Genomic DNA, 17,671 nt, shown 5'->3' with positions numbered 1-17,671 from the left:
CTTTGTTCCTTTACCCACATCGCGTCCCTTGAGGAAAAGGCAACAAAGAAGGACAGCTCGCAGGTAGGGCTAGCTATTTTGGAGGCAGAGAAACTTCAGTTACCAAGGACGCTGGACTGGGGCTTGGCAGACAGGTACCCATTGTGCCATGAGGGAGTGAAAAACAAGCTCATGTACTTGGGAAGAAAAAAAGGAACCTATTAAGGTCATTACAGAAGCTGGGGCTGGATAAACTGAGGACAAGGTAAGGCTGAGCTTTCAATATCCAGAGCCTGAAGCTGGACATTTCTAGATGTCAGACTTGTTTGGCTTGGATCACTGGGTATTTGTACAGCAGAAATTGGTAAAAGCAGGTCTGGTGAATGTTTGTTGTCTTTGATTGCTTTTAGAAAACAGGGAAAATTGGAAATGATTTAGAAATTGGTACAAAGGCAGAGGGGTACCATGTTTCCCAGAAAGGGAGGAAAATGAGTGGAAACCCTTTAAGCTCCGACTGTAGCTCTACTTTGCTAAGAACTGCATGGCAAAGTACAAGCAATTTTTTTTTTCCGTTTTATGCTCCCCTTCTGCCATGTTAATATCAGTGGTTAGCAAAGCAAATGTAATAACTGTTCTCCCCAAAGGACCAGTGATTGCAATTTCCACTCTTCAGGCCGGCAATCTAGCTGTTGGAAGAGGATTTTCTATATTTCTTTCTACCTCCTCACTAGCATTTTGATTGACAGAGCCCCATTTTCCCAGTAGAGAAAAACGAGGCACGCCTGTACAGCTGCCAATCGCAGAACTGGGTGAGAAATTAATTTGGACCCCTGGACTTGAAGAGAAAAAAGAAATTGCCTTTGGAAGCCCTTCACATCCAATGTGGTCCATCTATGGCTACTCTACTTTCTACCCCAGCATATGGGGGCAGGGCTGGTTTACCATCACCAGAGACGTACACACTGAACCTGTTGTGGCATTATACCCCCATATGAATTTAAAATTTTAAAATATGACACCATAAAAGAAGTATAAGTAAATTCAACATGGTACCACCCCACACTAAAATATCAAATGTCAAATTCTTTCTAAAAATAAATGTTGGTGCCCCTTCTATGCCAGTGCTCGGAGCAAAAGCATAGGCCGTGGAATCTGTAAGTTAGCCACAAGTGCGTGAACCCCATATTAATACATGCTTGATGCTGTGTTCTATCTCAGTTGGGGATCAATCTCCTCAAAACTAAAAGTTCCCAGGAAGGAGAACATCTCCCTCTTGCCTGAGATAGTCTCTGGGCAGGGGCAGTAAATTACTCTCAGAATTGGGGCTCCTTGCCTGGTAAAAATCATTGTTCCTACTGACATCCTTGGTCCTCTAGAAAGAAGCAGTGCTTAAAACCATTCTTGGAGCTACCCAAGGCTGAGGTGATCTCCTAAGGTAGATTGGGGGTATGATAGGAATGTTCCCAAGGACAGAAGCAGTGCCTCCCCTTCAGATCGGGGTACCTAGAAAAGACGCCGCTTCCGCTTAGATTAGGCCTTCTGAGGGCTGAGATGACTTTTCTGTAAAATGTGGGGATCCTAAGGCTGGGAGCCTATCTTGCCCTCAAATCTGTGGATCCCTGGGACTGACACCCCACCTTGCCCTCAGATTGTATCTTGTGCGGACAGGCCCGCATACCTGCGTTCGATTAAGGGTGCCTGGCAGGGCAGGGACCTTCCCTCCCTCTCAGACTTGGGGCTCACCAGGGCTGAGCCGGCGTCTCCCCTCAGACTCTGGGCTCCCTGGGGTAGGGGCAGGGTCCCGCCCTCAGAGTCAGCTCCTCGGGACGGGAGCTGTGTCTTGGCCTCCCTCCGCGTGGGGGAAGGGGCTGCGGGACCAGCGGCCCTCCCCTCCGGCGGAAGGGGGGGCTCCCCTGAGGCCCTGCCCCCTTGGTGACATGCAGGAGGTGTCCGGTGACCAAGACACTCAGAGCTGGGTGCAGGGTGCGGCCCAGGGCGTGGTCACCGGGGGCTACTTAGAGCGCCGTGCGGGGCGGCGGTTAGCTACGAGGCTGCCGGGCACTGAGCGCGGGTCATGGCGTGGATACTGGACTGCCTGTTCGCGTCGGCCTTTGAGCCCCGCCCCCGCCGTGGTGAGTGGGGCCCACCGAGTCGGGGGGCTGGGGTGCTCGGCTGGGGGCGGCCGGCGGCTGCAGCCCCGGCTGGGCGCCCTGGGGCTTGGCTCCCCGCCCCCTTGCCTCCCTTCCCGCTGGCTTTTAGCTAATTGTTCCTGGCCGGAGGGACTGCCCGTCGAGGACCCGCATAAATCACCAGCTTTGCCGGGAACCGAGAGCAATCGCGCTAATGGCTCGGCAGGACGAGGGGCGAGTGCGGGGGCGGAGTCGCTGGCTCAGCCACCCGCAGGGACAGCCAGATCCTTGGGGCCAGACTCGCAGGAGCGAGGTCCCGCAACTCAAGGGCTCTAAAGGCCCAAGGATGAGTGTCCCTGAAAGGACTCCTGAATAAGGAGGTGGGGGGTTCTTTCTGCCTGGAAGCCTATTCCCTTGTTCCAATCTCCACCACAGAATATCATCCTGGGCCCCTTAGAGTCATCAAATGCAATCCCTCCATTTAAGAGATGATGACATTGAAGCCCAGAGATGGGAAAGGCCTGTCCAAGGTCACCCAAGGAGTTGGCAGCTAATCTGGGACAGCTTAGGTCCTGCTCACTGCCCCAAACTGCCCAGTGGCAGAGGCTCGGGGTCTTTCCTTGGGTACTTGCTCAGTCCTTGGTTCTCCTATCCTGTGCAATTAAGGACATAAGTGTGCAAAGATCACAGCAGAAGTGTAAGTATGCAGGTCACATTTTGCCACTTCCTGAGACTGCTTTTATAAAACAAATTTTGGAAACTTTTCTCCCTCAGTTTCAGGGGGCTGATATTTCCTTTTTGAGATTTCCTAGGACCCCCACCCACTGACCTTCACTCCCCCTTGATAGGCCCCACGCTCTCCACTTCACCACCTGCCCTTATAGCCACCTGTTTTTCCATGGTCTCCACCTCCAAAATCTATATTGGTGAGAGTGCGTCATTGGTCACCGGCCTTAGACCAAACCTGAGGTTGTCTCTTCTTTCCTCTGCCCCCTCACAGGCAGTGGAGGGGAGGCAGAGAGAGGGGCCTCAGCAACTTAATTCAGTAGAGACCCGATTTTCCTTCTTGCCAGCCCCACTACCCTGCTGAGAACCAACCCAGGATGTGGGGCCTGCTAAGAGACTGCAGCATGCTTAGTCAGTTCGAGTACAGTCTCTGGCAAGCCACAAGTTCTCTGAAAAGGAAAGAGATCTGCATACACAGTTTAATTTTTTCTTTATTTTTCTTAAATTCATGTGACCCTGATAAGTTAAAGGGGGATTTTATGAGATGCCTTTTAAGGCCTTAGGGTTCAAACACTCTACCCCTGGAAAGGAGGCAGGGGAACCGGTCCAACTCTGTCTGGCTTACAGGGTTGTAACTGCAATGAGGGCAAGGGCATGAAGGCTCCTTTATGAAAAACCCAACGGCAGGGAGTCAGTAGCTCTAGGAAGCCCACTCCCATCTAAAACCAAATGTCTATTATAATTAGAAGGCTTTTCCTTAAACTGAGCCTAAATCTGTCTGGGGAGATTCCACCTTCTGGCCTTAGTACTGACCTTCATGATTCCCCTTCCTAGGGAACATTACCAGTCCTCTCTATTCCCCCACGCTCTGTTCACCCCAGTGCTTATCCAGTTCAACTCTCCCTAGTTCCTTCATCTGTTTAACATGTGACATGGCTACAAGGCCCCTACCCACATCTAGCTGTTTTTCTTTGAACATGCTCCAAGTTATAAATGCCCAATGACCTGGCCAAAAGAGGATTTCCAGCTGTGCCCCTATAAATATAATCCTGGACGGCTGACTTTCCCTCTTTTGGAAACTCATGCCACACCCAAGGTACTCACATACATAGCCATAAATACATCCATACGTACACATCCCACACCCATGCATGCCCCCACACAAAGCCGTCTGCTTCGGTCATCACATACACACAACATACATCACATTTGCATGAACCACTCACAAAAACCACACACGTGCCAGTTTCCCAAAGACTTTTTGTTGGAATTACTTTCAAACCAAAGGTACTTGTTAAAAATAAAGTAAACTCAAGTTCTTTTCAGAGTCTCCATTCTGTATTTAGTTGGTGTTTGAACCCAAGTGCAAGACCTTATCTTTGCTGCAGCATTTGCTGTCTAGTGAGATCTGCTCCCCAACTCCCCTCAACCACTTACTTCTGCAGCACACCACTGCCTTCACCAACTTGATTACTCATAAGAGTAGCAGCCAATATATGTAAGAGTACTGCCTGAATGCTGGGCCCTTAGGTTCAGTTCTTCATGTGTATAATCTCACTTAAGTCATACAACATCACTTTGAGTAAGTCATTAATCTTTTAGCACAATTTTTTATGAGGTAATAGCCCAATTCAATGCACTCCTCCTGAGAAACCTTGTGCAACGTGAAAGGTAACTTTGTGAGTAACTATTGATATTCTGTGGGGCTATAATTGTTCTTGGTGCCCCTCTTCAAATGTCTTTCAGAAATCCTCAGATTGGGGGAGTAGCTGGTCGTCGATTGCACAGAATGGCAAAAGCATTCTAAATGCCTTTTCATCCCCATTCCCCTTGCCCAGGAGCTCGATGATGGCAATGGGCACCATATGAAGGAATTTGGGAGAGACATTGAGGTCTCAGAGGAATGGGGGCCCAGAAAGGCCTTCTTTCCCAGGGAAAGGGACAGCACGATTGACCCACTTGAAATTCTCTCCCCAGTTTATTCTTGGCATTGCACTCGGCCTCAAACAATTGAACTTCTGTAAAGCAGCCAAAACTCTAAAGCTGAAGGGACCCTGGGGCCCACTTTACATACAAATTTGATCTTTTCTTGAAGATGGGACCCAATCGATTTTTGCTGAGGCCAGGCCTGGTTGAGCTGCAGCAGGGTCATTTTTCCAGGGCGAGGGCAAGATTGCCAATGAGACACCCCATTCCCCTGGTGAGGGGGATCAAACAGGCACCCCCTTTCACCAGTGGCAGGACCTCCAAAATTCCTTTGTGGATTAGTGGTTTGCACCTCGAGAAATTTCTCCATAGGAAAATGTGCTGCTCTAGAGCTTAGGTTACCAGGTTAGACTACACTTTACCACCAGGAGGATGAAATGTGGAATCTGAGTGATGAAAACTGGCAGAAAATAATCCTTTTGCAAACGTACCTTGGGCTCCAGCCGTGGAGCTGACATTCATCAAGCTTAAATATCAAATGACAGAAAGCACATTGAGCATTGATAGAGCAGGACACCAGGTCCCCAAGGGTGATTATGGCAATGGCAAAAGCAACATCATTCCTTTGTTTTCACACTTGCCTACTAAGACAACCTAAATGTCCAACAATAGTGGAATGGCTAAATGAACTCCATGACATATCCACTTGTTAGCCACCATTTTTATGGTTGCATACTATGAAGAACACATAACATGGAAAGTGGTATGACTGTCAAACTTGGATTTTTGAACGACTGGAAGAAAATTCAGCAAGGAGGTAAAGTTAGAGATTCTATGAAGCTGGTGACGTAATAGTTTCTTTTCTCAAATGTGTGTGAAATTTGTTCTTAAATTATTAGAATTTAAAAAGGTTTTTAGACTAATCACACGAAATGCAGCTAATCTATACACTGATCTAGAATCCCACTATACATAGTTTAAGGATTTTTTTTCTTCATGTTTTAGTTTAAATACAATGACTAGATCAGGCCAACCAAACATGATCTTCCCAGTGATCATGAAATGTTAGCTAATGCTGGGTGGAAAGAGGGACAGCTGGTTTCAATCCCAGGCCTGTTCTTATACTGTTATTCTGAGCAAGTTACTTAACCTCTTTTAAAGAGAGATAATAATGCTTACATTACTGGGTTATAAATAATAGTGGTTGTTATTATAGATGCCATTATATTAAATGCCTTCTGTGACAGTTATCAAAAGCTGTTTCTTCCCCAAATATTCACAATTTCTGAATACCAATCACTCTATATAAAGCACCTCAATCTATTTTCATAACAACTCTAAGGTATTACCTGTTTTAAAGACAAAAACTCAGAAGTTCAGTAACTCGTTCCATTACACAGTGGCTGAGCAACCAACCAATGTAATCTTTTTGTCTGACTTCAAAATTTGAGATTAAAATATAACATTTACAAAGCTCCTAGCACTGTACCAACCTATAGCAGATACATTTACTAGGAGGTTAATATGCCATTGGTGATACCCTCCCAAGGGTCTAAATTCTACATTTTGATCAATTATCTATAGATTCCTTTCTGTGAAAAAGTGCACATTTCAACTGAAAGATGAAATCCTGTGTTCTCATAGCTGGGGTTGAGTCACTAGGAAATGATGTTTCCTTCTGGCAGTACCATTTATTCTCACATGTATCAGCAAAAGTAGGTAGATGAAATGTTTGAGTCTTGGCAGTTACTGTCACGTTTCAGATACACCTCTTGAGAAACCACAAGGTGTCCTCGGGGTGGGCACCAAATACCTGCAGCCGGTAGGTCCCTGCTTATTAAGGAAACCTATTAAGTGGTATGGGGTGTTCTAAACCCCTGCTTCAACTGTTCCCTGGGTAACACGGCTGACCTTTCATTGTTACCCCTCTTGTTTGCCTTCTCAAAGTGGAGGCTACAGGACATTCTCTAAAGCAGATGGGTGAGAGCTGGAGAAAATTTTTAGATTCCTAAATCCTAAGGACTAACAGGTTATCTGGCAGAGAGGAGTCTAGGGTCAGTGAGGGAGGGTAGCATGCAGGATACAAAAGGGTGAAGGAGAAGGAATTGAAGGTATCTTCCAGGGACTGGGAACATCAAAGAATAGCCTTTCAGAAGTCGCTTCCAGAAATTTCTGTACTTTGACTCTGTAGTCTCTTCCTCCCTCCCTGGGATTACACTCACTCCCCCTACCCGACTACTTAACCTTACCCCCTGGGCTCCCTGCTCAAATGCAGTTTTAGCTTGTAATGACTTCCTTTTGTCTCTAGAGGGAAGCAAAAGCATCAGGGAGGAAGGGGCATGGATGGGGTCTTCCCTTCACTGGTTTTGACAAAGGGTAGATTATTTTCCCTTTAGCTGAGAAGAAATAAGAACTTATCAGATGTATTTTAGGTGCTGCATAGCATTGCTCAGAACTGCATCATTCTGTTTACCTCCCAACCTTAGTGGCTATAAGAAATCTGACGGCTTTAGGAGCCCTTAATTTCTAGGGTAGACATGAGGGGAAAAACACAAGTCAGGGGAAATATTTAGTCACCTTATTTCTTGAGCATAATGGCACACAGTTAGGAGGCAGGATCGAGACTGGGTCTGCAGTTGGGATGGGTAGATGTCTGGATACTGAGCAAAAAGTTTCAGCCTTTTCTGTATAGAGTATTACATCGGAAACATTGTCCTCATTAACACTGCCAGGAGAAACTGCAGAGAGTGAGAATTGGACTTAAGGTTCGATTCTTCCGGGGCTGCATTAGGCTGATCAAAACATCATCCTGAAAGAAGAGGGACTATTTCAGGAGTGTTAGACAAACCAGTAATGAGGAAAATTACCAGCTTAGTCACCTCCACTCCCTGAGAATCCTGGTTAAGATACTCTGGGATACATGAGAAGAAAAACGAACCTTTTCTTGAACTAATGCATGTTAGGCATTCATCTGGCACTTTCCACAGTTGACCTACTTCAGTCACCTGGAAAATGTCTAAGGTAGGTATTAAATATCTCCATTTCACAGTTGAAAACTAAGGCTCAGAGGCAAAGTAACCTTCCCAAGATCACACAGCAAGTCATGGAGCTGGTGCCAACTCAAAGCTATTTCACTCCAAAGCCTATGGTCTTTCTCAGCCTGCATGATAAAGACAGAAGCTGATTTTTCCAGGGCTTTATTCTCATGGGGAAAGCAAGATTTGTCTCAATAAATTCACATTTGAATGCCCTGCCCCACAGATTCTTGTTTTTAGGATGCAAGCAAGCAAATCTCTCTATTTGAGTAATTGGGAGTTATGAAAGCACATTCCACTTTTACAATTCCCCATATAATCCTTGCGTTAGAGGGATACATTTCTGAACTCCAAAGGAAGGGACTTGTGGCATTTTAAGTTCCAAGGAATGAGTGTGTGCATGTGTGTGTCTTGGTCTTAGGTGAGGCCTCTCTCCTTTCCCAAGTGGCTATGAGGAAGTGGAAGTGAAGCTAGTATATTCAGAGGAGAGTAAGGAGGTATTACACTAGCCTGGGCAGTGTTTAGTGCCTCACACCAGATTCTGGGTGATACCAAAGTTTTCATGAACTCCTTGTACAGACTTAAGTGCAATGAAACCAAAGATTTCAGGTGGTCTGTGCCCTGCACAACTTGGACTGGCCTCTCTAGCCCTTTTGTGCCCCCCCCCCCAAAAGATGACTTTGCGGCTACATAATGTGGGAGGCAAGGCTTTTCCTGCCCACCCTGGATGAGGTGCTGACCCAGGCCCAGCTGGGGGCGGGGAGTTTTATGGATGTTCCAATTGCTTTTCGTCTACACGCTAGGCTCATTTGTGCCCGCTGAAAGGGCACAATAATAACAGTGGCAATTTAAACCATGCTTCTCACTTTCCTCCCTGAAAAGTGGCAAAGTGACTCACCACCGTTGAACTGTCTGTCCCTCTCTCTCCACCCCCTGACTTCTTTGCAGCAGCCTAGAACGGTTCCCTGGGAGCTGAATGGGGTGCCAGTGATTCCAGAGATCCTTCAGCTGTGACTGGGCTGACACCATGGCCCCAATAAACGTGTTTCCCCCCAAATACAATGTATTGTTGTAACTTGAGTTTCTTAAATGAGGCTGCTTGGACGGCACTGGAGCAGCACGAACCTCATTAGGTGAGCACAGTGCCCCCCCTGCCATGATGAATAATACAAAATTAGGGCGATTCAGTAATCTCTTCTGAAGGGGACCCTGCTTGCTTTTCAATGTGCGTTTTGATATGGAGAGGACTGGTCTGTTTGAAATTCACTGCATACCAACTTCTGCTGGGGATGCTGTTAACAATGGGTCTGGGGGAGCCGGGAAATCATTCTTACTCCATCCTGAGCCCTCACCTCCGTTCTCCTCCATATCCAATTCTACCATCCTATGACCAGAAAATACCAATTCTCTCTCTTTCAGCACCAGCCTAAGGAGAGCTCCCAGAACTGGAGCTGGTGAGGGGCTTCAGTGCCTAATTAAAAGATTTTTAGGTGTCCAAAAGCAGGTAATTAGGTGGTGAAGGTATCGGCTGTCTGGGAGATAAAGTAATTATTCTGAGTATTCTTGGTCCTGTCAGTAAACTCAAAATGAAAGATACTGGGAAATCATACTGTTTGATAGAAACTTCAGCATCTAGCAGGGATCAGAGGACTCTTAGTGAGGCTGCCTGGTACAAAAGAAAGGTGTAGGGAGCATGGCAGACTTGAGTTTAAATACCAGTTTTACCTCATGTGGTCTGTGTGACCGTAGGGAAGTTACTCAACTACTCTGAACTTGATGTGTGAAGTGTAAAATAGTGATAATTATAGCTCCATCTACCTCACAGCCTCATTGTGAGAATTCAAGTAGATAATGCCTAGTACACAGTAAGTGCTTAATAAATGGAAACATTATTATGATTACTATTCTCAATGTACACCAAGCATTCTCCATTGCAGCTCAGAAATAAATGGAGGGTCAAATAATTGCAGTGGTATGTGATCATGTCATAAGAATGAAGCCTGTAATTGTGCTGACCCAAAGAGGGAGCCCTCAACTGGGGAGGAAGGGGTACAAAGAAAGTTTTTTGTGACTTTTGAGTTAGGTCTTAAAAAAATGGGAGTCTGTCATAAGGGAAAGGGCTTCCAGGCAACTGGATCTGCCCCACACAAGGTCAAGGAGGTGTGAAACATCCAGGCCTTGAACAAATAGTTGGGTTCAGCCTGGCACAAACTGGGATCTCCTGGTGGTGGTGGGGGGGGGGGGTGGCGTGGGGTCAGTGACCAATATTTCTAGCTTACTCCCACCAGCCCCTGCACCGCGCGCTAGGCACCCTACCTGGCCAAATCTCCTGCGGCGCACTCCTCTTCATTTCTCTGAGCAGCCGGGTAAGTTCACACCCCGCCCCGTCGGAACTCAGCGGAGGGCGGGCAGACTTCCATTGAGGAGATCAGGCCAGCTGTCACCCCTGCTGGGGTCGCAGCCCCTACCTCCTTCCTGGTCCCAGTCAGGTGCAACGTCCCCCACACCCTGCCCCCAACCACAAGCAGGATCACTTGGGTTCTTTTAGACAAACCCATGCTTTCACACGCTGCACCCATACACTCGTGCGACCCCTTCCAAGGCACATCATCTTCAGCCCTCCATGCAAGCACATATGCTGGCTACATGCATCCACACCACACACCTGACCCTATGAATTAAAAGGCACACCGAATCCTCACATACATAAACCTTTGAACACACACCTTTAGTATAGATGCCTTGCTCACGAACATACACACTGTATAACAAACACCACCTGTAAATCCACTTTGACACACAGCATTTAAGGATAAGCACACACCCAGTATACATATGCACACAAGCTTAAGCTACTAGACATTGCATACAATGTATACACTCACCCCAGCATAATCACAAACCCTGAAACACACACTGAACACACCCACACCCAGACCGCACCCTCAGTCACACCGATTATAATCGGGCAGAAACATACAACCTACAAGCGTGCATGCACAAACACATGCTTCATGCCAGAGAGCGAACCAAATACACACCACACCAAACACTTGGGCTAAAACATGCACCGCATACACACCCCATATACACTCGTCCACACACGGAATACACAGACGTACCGCACCCGAGCGCGCGCACACACGCGTACATGCATACATACATACACACACAGCCCGCCCCCGCCTTCTCTCTGGGCGGAAGAGAAGGGGGCGAGGAGTGGAGGCGGGGAAGAAACGAGGGAGGATGGGCGGGCAAGGCGGGGCGGGCACAGATGCTCTTTTCCCTTTGACCTGGGTTGTTGGCCCTTTGTTCCCCATTCCTATGCAAAAGGAATAAGTTGGGTCCAGGTAGGGTCCAGTAGGAGCCCAGGAAAACCGGAAGGGGAAGGTCCGGGAATCAGCCGGCAGGCACGGCAGGGACCCTGACTCAGGTTACGGTCGACCCTGCCGGAGGCTCCTCCTCCCTGCACCCTCCCTGCTGCCCCCTCCCCACTGCCCCATCACTGCCTTGACCTTTGCCTGCTCCCCAGGGGCTGTGCTTCTTCACCCCCCCAACTCCAGAGAGCAGAAGATTGTTAAGGGGTGTAGGGGGTTATTGGTTTTAAGAAGTAAGGAGTTGAGATCTTCACACAAGCGCTTTGCGAAACCTGTTTAACTTGAAGACTTCGGTTAATGAAGAGCTCGCTATTTTGCATGGCAACACATTTTCTAAGTCAAAGGCAATAGCTATTGTAAATCGCGGACTCCCACTGTGGACACGTAGTAGGGCGCTGTAAATGCTCCGCCCTCTCTCTTACGTCACCAAATCTGGCAGGGTTATCTGCCAGATTGCTCTAGGGCAGTTGGTGAGCTTTTTTCTTAGCCCCCCAAGACCTGCGGGAGCTGAAACCTCTGATCCTGATCAGGAGCCACCGGCGGCAGGGGGCGGCAGAGTGGTTGAAGGTGCTTTGCACCCCTAGCGGCATGGTGCCTGCAGGAAACTGAGGTTCCCTCTCACCATAAACGGGCTACAAGGGGTCACTCCAGAATACTATGGTCAGATCTCGCGTCTTTTCTGTGTAGATGAATGGACAGCAGAGGAAGGGATGTGGGGAAAGAAGGATGCTTCCCCTCCCACTTCTCAGAGAAGCATTGTATAAAGTGCTATGCAAAGTGCACAGGCTTGGGAGTTAAAGGTTCGAATTCTTCTCTGCCATTTTATAACTGATTATCTTGGCAAGTTGCTCACTAAGGGCACAAGGTAGTTTTAAGGTTTGAGAAGGTGACATTAACTAGGATAAGTATTTCTAATAAAAAAAATAGCCAATGCCTCCCTCTCTCTGCAACCCTCATCAAAAGGACAAAGATGTTAAGAGTTGGGACTAGGGAAGGAGATTAGATGCTGGTGGGGGGTTTTGGCCGCCAATCACAACCCCCTAACAGCCACTTCCCAATCCCCTTCCTGTTGCATACTTTCTTCCTTTACCAAGGTGCTGTTAGTATTTGTAAACTTGCAATGAACCCTCATTGGGCGCCAGGGATCTCTCATGTTACTTCATGTCCTGCCAGTGCCTAGCACAGTGCCAGACACACCACAGCTTCTAATGCAGCAAATGGATGTCCTGAGTGAAATCTTTTATAAACACTGAGACTTGAGGGTATATATAGAATTATAAGAAACCTGGAGAGGGGACTTCAGTAGTGGCACCCTGGGCACTGTGGATGAAGGGCAAAGGTTTTGGACCTAGACTACTCCATTCCTCCCCAAAGCCCTCTATCCCTAAGCCTGCCTGAAAGGGCATTTATTTTCACTGCGGCTGAGGCTTCTGCAGTCAATTAAGAAGAAAGCTTCTTTCCTGGAGGGCAGGGGCCCTGGCCAGCTAGAGGGTGAGTCACCACCTCAGAGTTGGGCAGCAGAGATGGTGCTAAAGTGGCAATGAATCAGTCCAAGATGGCATGGAGAGATTACCTGAGTGGTGATAAGGGGAAGGAGGCAGAAGCCTGAGCCTTAGTCCCTTGAGACTGAGACCAAGTGCTAGCATCCTATTCATATGCATAGAGTCAATACCTAACCCTACCTCCCTACTTCCACATCCCCAAGGATAGCTTTGGTGGCCTTCTGAGAGGATAAAATAGAGCTGAAGGCACAACTCTGGTCGAGTGCGTTTGGGAGAAGAGTTCTAATTCTGACTCTGCTACTTTGTGACCCTGGGCAAACTCTTTCTTCTCTGGGTTCAGTAGCAAGTGCTTAGTACTTTACCTATGTTGTTTCTTCTCCACGGTACTATGGGAATGAGCATTTTATTCCCCTCTTTTACAGATAAGAAAACTGGTATTCAGTGACCTAAGTCTGTAAAGTATCATGTTGTCTTTGTCAACAAGGCAATCCCTGTAATCCAAGCCAACAACCTGCCAGTCCTCTCTGTAAATTCACTCCCTGGAATATCAGTCTAAAACTCCATCTTAAAATCGAGCATCACCAGAAAGGTATGCCCCAATATCAGCCTCTTATCCTAAGGTGGGGAGAACTGGATACAGGATCCTGCAGTGAGGAAGGGGAGTAGAGCTGCCAGGGCTGGATGGACGGACTGTAGAATAATCCAATGAGAAGAAAAGAGAAAGGGAAGATGCCAGGGACAAATTGGACCAGCCTCAAACTGCTGCTCCCTCCTTCTCCCCCTCTCCTGATCTGGTACTCTAAAGTGTATAAAGGGGCAGAACCCAGTCCATTTCCACAGGAGATGGAGAGATCCTCTCCTTCAATTGAAGGAGCATCCTGATTCAAATTACGCTTCTGTTTGGGATAAGACTGATTTCATTGGGGGGGGGGCGCAAAGGTATCTCGGTAGTAGTGATGGTGGTGAATGGGTGGTACTTAAATCTAAACAGCGCCACCAAGGCTACTACCAGAGCCAGAATCTCCCGCTAAAGAGGATAAAAGAAATTTGCCACTGGGCTTCTGTATCTCATTTCCAATCTAGGCCCTTCTGAGCCACATCTGAGCATTTTGGGAATGAGTTCATGTTTTCCTGGGCCTCCATGGTAGCCATGTATGCCTGCCACCAGAGGCTACCTTCCATCTATCCTCTCCCTTTTTTCCCTCCTTCCCTCTTGGCTGGGCTCACCTATAGTCTTTGACACTCTCAACTTGCCTCTCCTCTTCTCTTACCCCTCTTTGACAATAACACAATTATACTTGGCTTAGGAGATAAGGAAAGTCAGTTGGGAGGGGAGTAACTGTATGTGAAACTTTATCTACCTGAGACCTTGCGTTTGTAACTCCACGTTGCCCTTGTTATATCAGATGAGAATATTTACCTCTTGCAAATAATGTGTTTTTGTTTGATTGGTGATTTGTACATAGGATGGGTGGGATGCAGGTTAGAAGGGGGGATTTGGGGAAGGTTTTTAAAGGATGGCCTTCTGACTTCCTGGGTGTCTAGATAGGTGCAGAAGACAGAAAATGAAAAATGAAGATAGTGTGTGAGGGAGTGGGGGTTGGGGAAGTTATTGTGATTGCCAGCCAGGTGGGGGGGGGGGGACTTTGTGAAGTCAGCTGTTTGCTCTTGATGCTCACTGAACTTTGAACAAAATGACCTTTTTGTCTGAGTTTGAGAGCAGAAGCCCTTGTCAATGAGAGACAAAGAGCAGGAAGAGAGGCAAGTCCAGTGGTTATGTGCAAAAGGCCAAGAAAAGATGCACCCTGCCCTGGAATGTCACGACTCAGGAAAGAAGGGGAGCAATGTGGTATAGCAAAAAGTATACTGAGTTGGGGTCCAGGAGGTCTGGGCCTTCACCTTGGCTCTGGGACTAATTAGCTCTTGTCTCTGGGTAAATTTCTTAACCATCGGAACTTCCACCTCTGCCTTTCCTCCACCTGTAACTTGAGATCTTGTGCATGACTAGGGGAGGGGTGGGTAATTCAGAGCAGCACGCAGAAGGGACCCTTGGGCTGAATCTTGAAACAGAGATTGGTTTTAAATAAGGGGAGAAACAGTGGGAGTAGCCCAGGGAATTCAGCAAACAGGTATGCGTAAGGCACTGAGCTGGCTGCCGTGTAGAAAATTGCTATGAATCAGCCCCTACCCCACCGCGGAAAGCTTTACAGGGAGTGGGGGAATCTGCGCGGCAGAGCCAAGCGCTCACAGCGCCTGCAGCTCGTCTCAGGACTAGCTGCTGCGGCCGCGTCGCCGGACCCACCAGCAGGTCACGCAGCCTCTTATTCCCTGGCCGGACCAGGAGAGTCGCCAAGAGGTAGTGCAGGGGCCGGGCACCAGGGGACCGAGTGCGGCCCACCGTGGGGCGAAAGAGGGGGGCGAGGGCACTCCAAGTCGAGGGCCCGCCTGAGGGAGAGGAGGCCTGAGTGCGGGAACACCTTGCCCCCAGGCTTTTGAGTCAAGGGTTCAAACCTAGAGCTCGCAGGCGGGATTGGATTGCTGGAATTCTCGAGGGGACTAGCAGCGGAGTGTAGATTTTGCGCGCAGCGGGGGGTTTTGTTTAACTTTGCAGATTCTGCGCTGCTCCTTCGAGCTAGATAGGGGCGGGACACGTGCAGCGCAACCCAACCCAGCCCGAAGGCCATGCTCTCTAGCGCCTTGGCAGCCAGAGGCCGAGGACAGCCCGCTTGGCGGAAGGTGAAGCATCTGGAGCACCCCCCTCCCCTTGTCTCTAGCTCTAGGTCAAGGGCCTAAGTTGGCCTTAGGGGCCAATTAGGTGGAAGAGTGGGGGTGGGCACAGACCCCACCCCCTCTGGTCCTTTGGGTCTGCAGAAGAGTAGGCGAGCATGTGTGTGTGTGTGTGTGTGTGTGTGTGTGTGTGTGTTGGGGGGGGGTGCGTTTTTGAACTGCGGCTAGCAATTGTGTGGCACTGTGTCCTGCAGTTCTCTCAGTCCTTTAGGATAATCAAGGACCCTACAGACATGAGGGCTGTGTCTTTACAGTGCTGTTAAACTGGGTAATAATAAATTATGCTGGTTGTGTTTTTGGACTTGGAGGTGTTCACTGACTTGCCCAAGGCCACCCAGCTGCTTAGTGACTGAGCAGGCTCCCTCCCTCCTGGTCTAGGACTTTTTATCACTCCACCATAGTCAAGACATTGGTCTAATTTTGAAGGATGGGTAGACATGGGCATTTTAGAAAAATGGTTATTCGAATGTAGTTTTAAAAATGTGATTCCTATCATAAAAACTACAGGGAAAAACATCTCTCACAGCCCCAATTCCCTATGACAGACACTCAGGATTTTGGAAAAGAAAACTGGCAGAAAATTGGATGCTTGTTGAAGATGTAAAGGCAAAGGGAAGCCAGTAGAGTGGGAGTGCAGAGAAAGATGGAGGGGGGAAGCTCCCAGGCACAGATTGTGAGAACTTTGAAGGTTTCTTTGTCATGGCCTCTGTCTAGATGGTTTTGGGGAGCGTCCCCATTAGACTGTTCTTTCTCATGCCCACTCTGTAAGAAGCCATAGATGGAATCTGGAGAGGCAATGGTTGATGACCTTTCCTTTAATTCACTCATTTCCCTTTTTCCCTTTCATGTGAATACATTGGGGAGGGTGTATGTAATATATAACATTGCATATAATATATAACAGAGGATGTATACATATATGTGTGTGTGTGTGTAAATGCATATCTGAGGGTGTGAAGATGCAAGCATGTAGATGGATGTCTGAGTGGGAATGTGTATGCATCTGAAAGGGAGTGAGTCTCAGAGCCTCTGAAGGGAAGGGGCAGGGATTTGAGAAGGTGGGAAGAATGAATTGAACTTGGTGCATACTGAAAACCTACAGTTGAGGAAGGGTCTGCCAAGTGCTGGTGGGCATGAGGAAATAGTCATTTCTTTATTTCTTAAAGGAACAAAACAGAGGAAATACACTTAAAATCAGGGAAGAATATTAGACCCATGGGCCTTTCTTGATAGTCCCTCAGACACTTGACATTTATGTGACCTTCAACTAGGCTGTAAGATCCCAAGGGCAAGAACTGGGGCTTTCCACTCTGGATGGCTGTCCCCTCCCTCCACCATCCTTAAGAGTATAGCTTGAAAATGCTATGGAAGACAAAGGTAGGGGTTAAATTCCTTCTGTGGGCCAGTCGGGTTTTTCCCTACATTTCACAGGCCAGGCTAATCCCCCCAAATCCCATAGTTGCTTTGCATCTGATCATGAAAACCTCTGAAGAAATAGTTCATCCTATCCCACTCAGTTATTGAATACCCATTTCCACCTTCCCAGGATGGCTAGTGAATATTGTTCAGCAAGGGTACCAGATATATCATTTCCAGAAAGATAGCAGAAACTTTGTTCAGGTTTCCTCTCAAATTTATTTGATTTCCAGCTATTCGTGAGGGGTCGGGGAGAGTTCCTTACCTTGGGTACAACACAGTACCTTTTGGAGGATTCTTTCATCCCAATCTTTTTTTAATCTTAATCTTCACCACAGCTGCACATAGCAGGCACCACAATTATTTTGTAAGGTCATGGATCTGAGGCTCTGAAAAGCGAGATAATTTGCTCCAAGTCACTTAATTGAGTGTGTGAATTTTCATGTTATGTGGTGAGGCTGGAATTTGAATCTAGGTCCCAGTCCATATCTCTGGAACTTTCTAGGATGCTATACTGTCAAAGTTAGGGTGGGCTTAGGTGAGAGATGTCATAGAATTAATACATAATAGTGTTTTTCAAATACACAAACACTTGTCTTTATTCCCATCTCCCAAGGAATGTCACAAAAAAGCATATATAAAACCTCAAAAATTCAGTTACTTCCTTAGAAAGGAAGGTAGTCTTGGACCTTTCCACTTCCAGGCAGCAAATGTTAGTGATGAATATTAAGAAACACCGTAGTTTGGTGGGAAGGACAAGGCCTGACCCAGGAATAGCAGATCATGTTCCTCCA

At 47.6% G+C, this 17,671-nt stretch overlaps 1 protein-coding gene across 1 annotated transcript in view; it reads left to right on the top strand.

Annotated features, from left to right (window-relative positions):
* Positions 1–1,970: 1,970 nt before the first annotated feature.
* The window catches only part of ARHGAP36 (Rho GTPase activating protein 36), a gene marked incomplete at its 5' end in the record, with an annotated part of 29,266 nt that continues 13,565 nt past the window's right edge, over positions 1,971–17,671 (top strand). The window contains one exon of the mRNA XM_079123845.1: positions 1,971–2,111. Within this exon, the coding sequence (XP_078979971.1) occupies positions 2,054–2,111 (58 nt within the window). The remainder of the gene's footprint in view (positions 2,112–17,671) is intronic.

Source organism: Sciurus vulgaris (genome assembly GCF_902686455.1).
Source record: "Sciurus vulgaris genome assembly, chromosome: X".
Taxonomy (NCBI): Eukaryota; Metazoa; Chordata; class Mammalia; order Rodentia; family Sciuridae; genus Sciurus; species Sciurus vulgaris.
The sequence above is the reverse complement of the archived record's forward strand: the minus strand, read 5'-3'. Positions and strand labels throughout refer to the sequence as shown.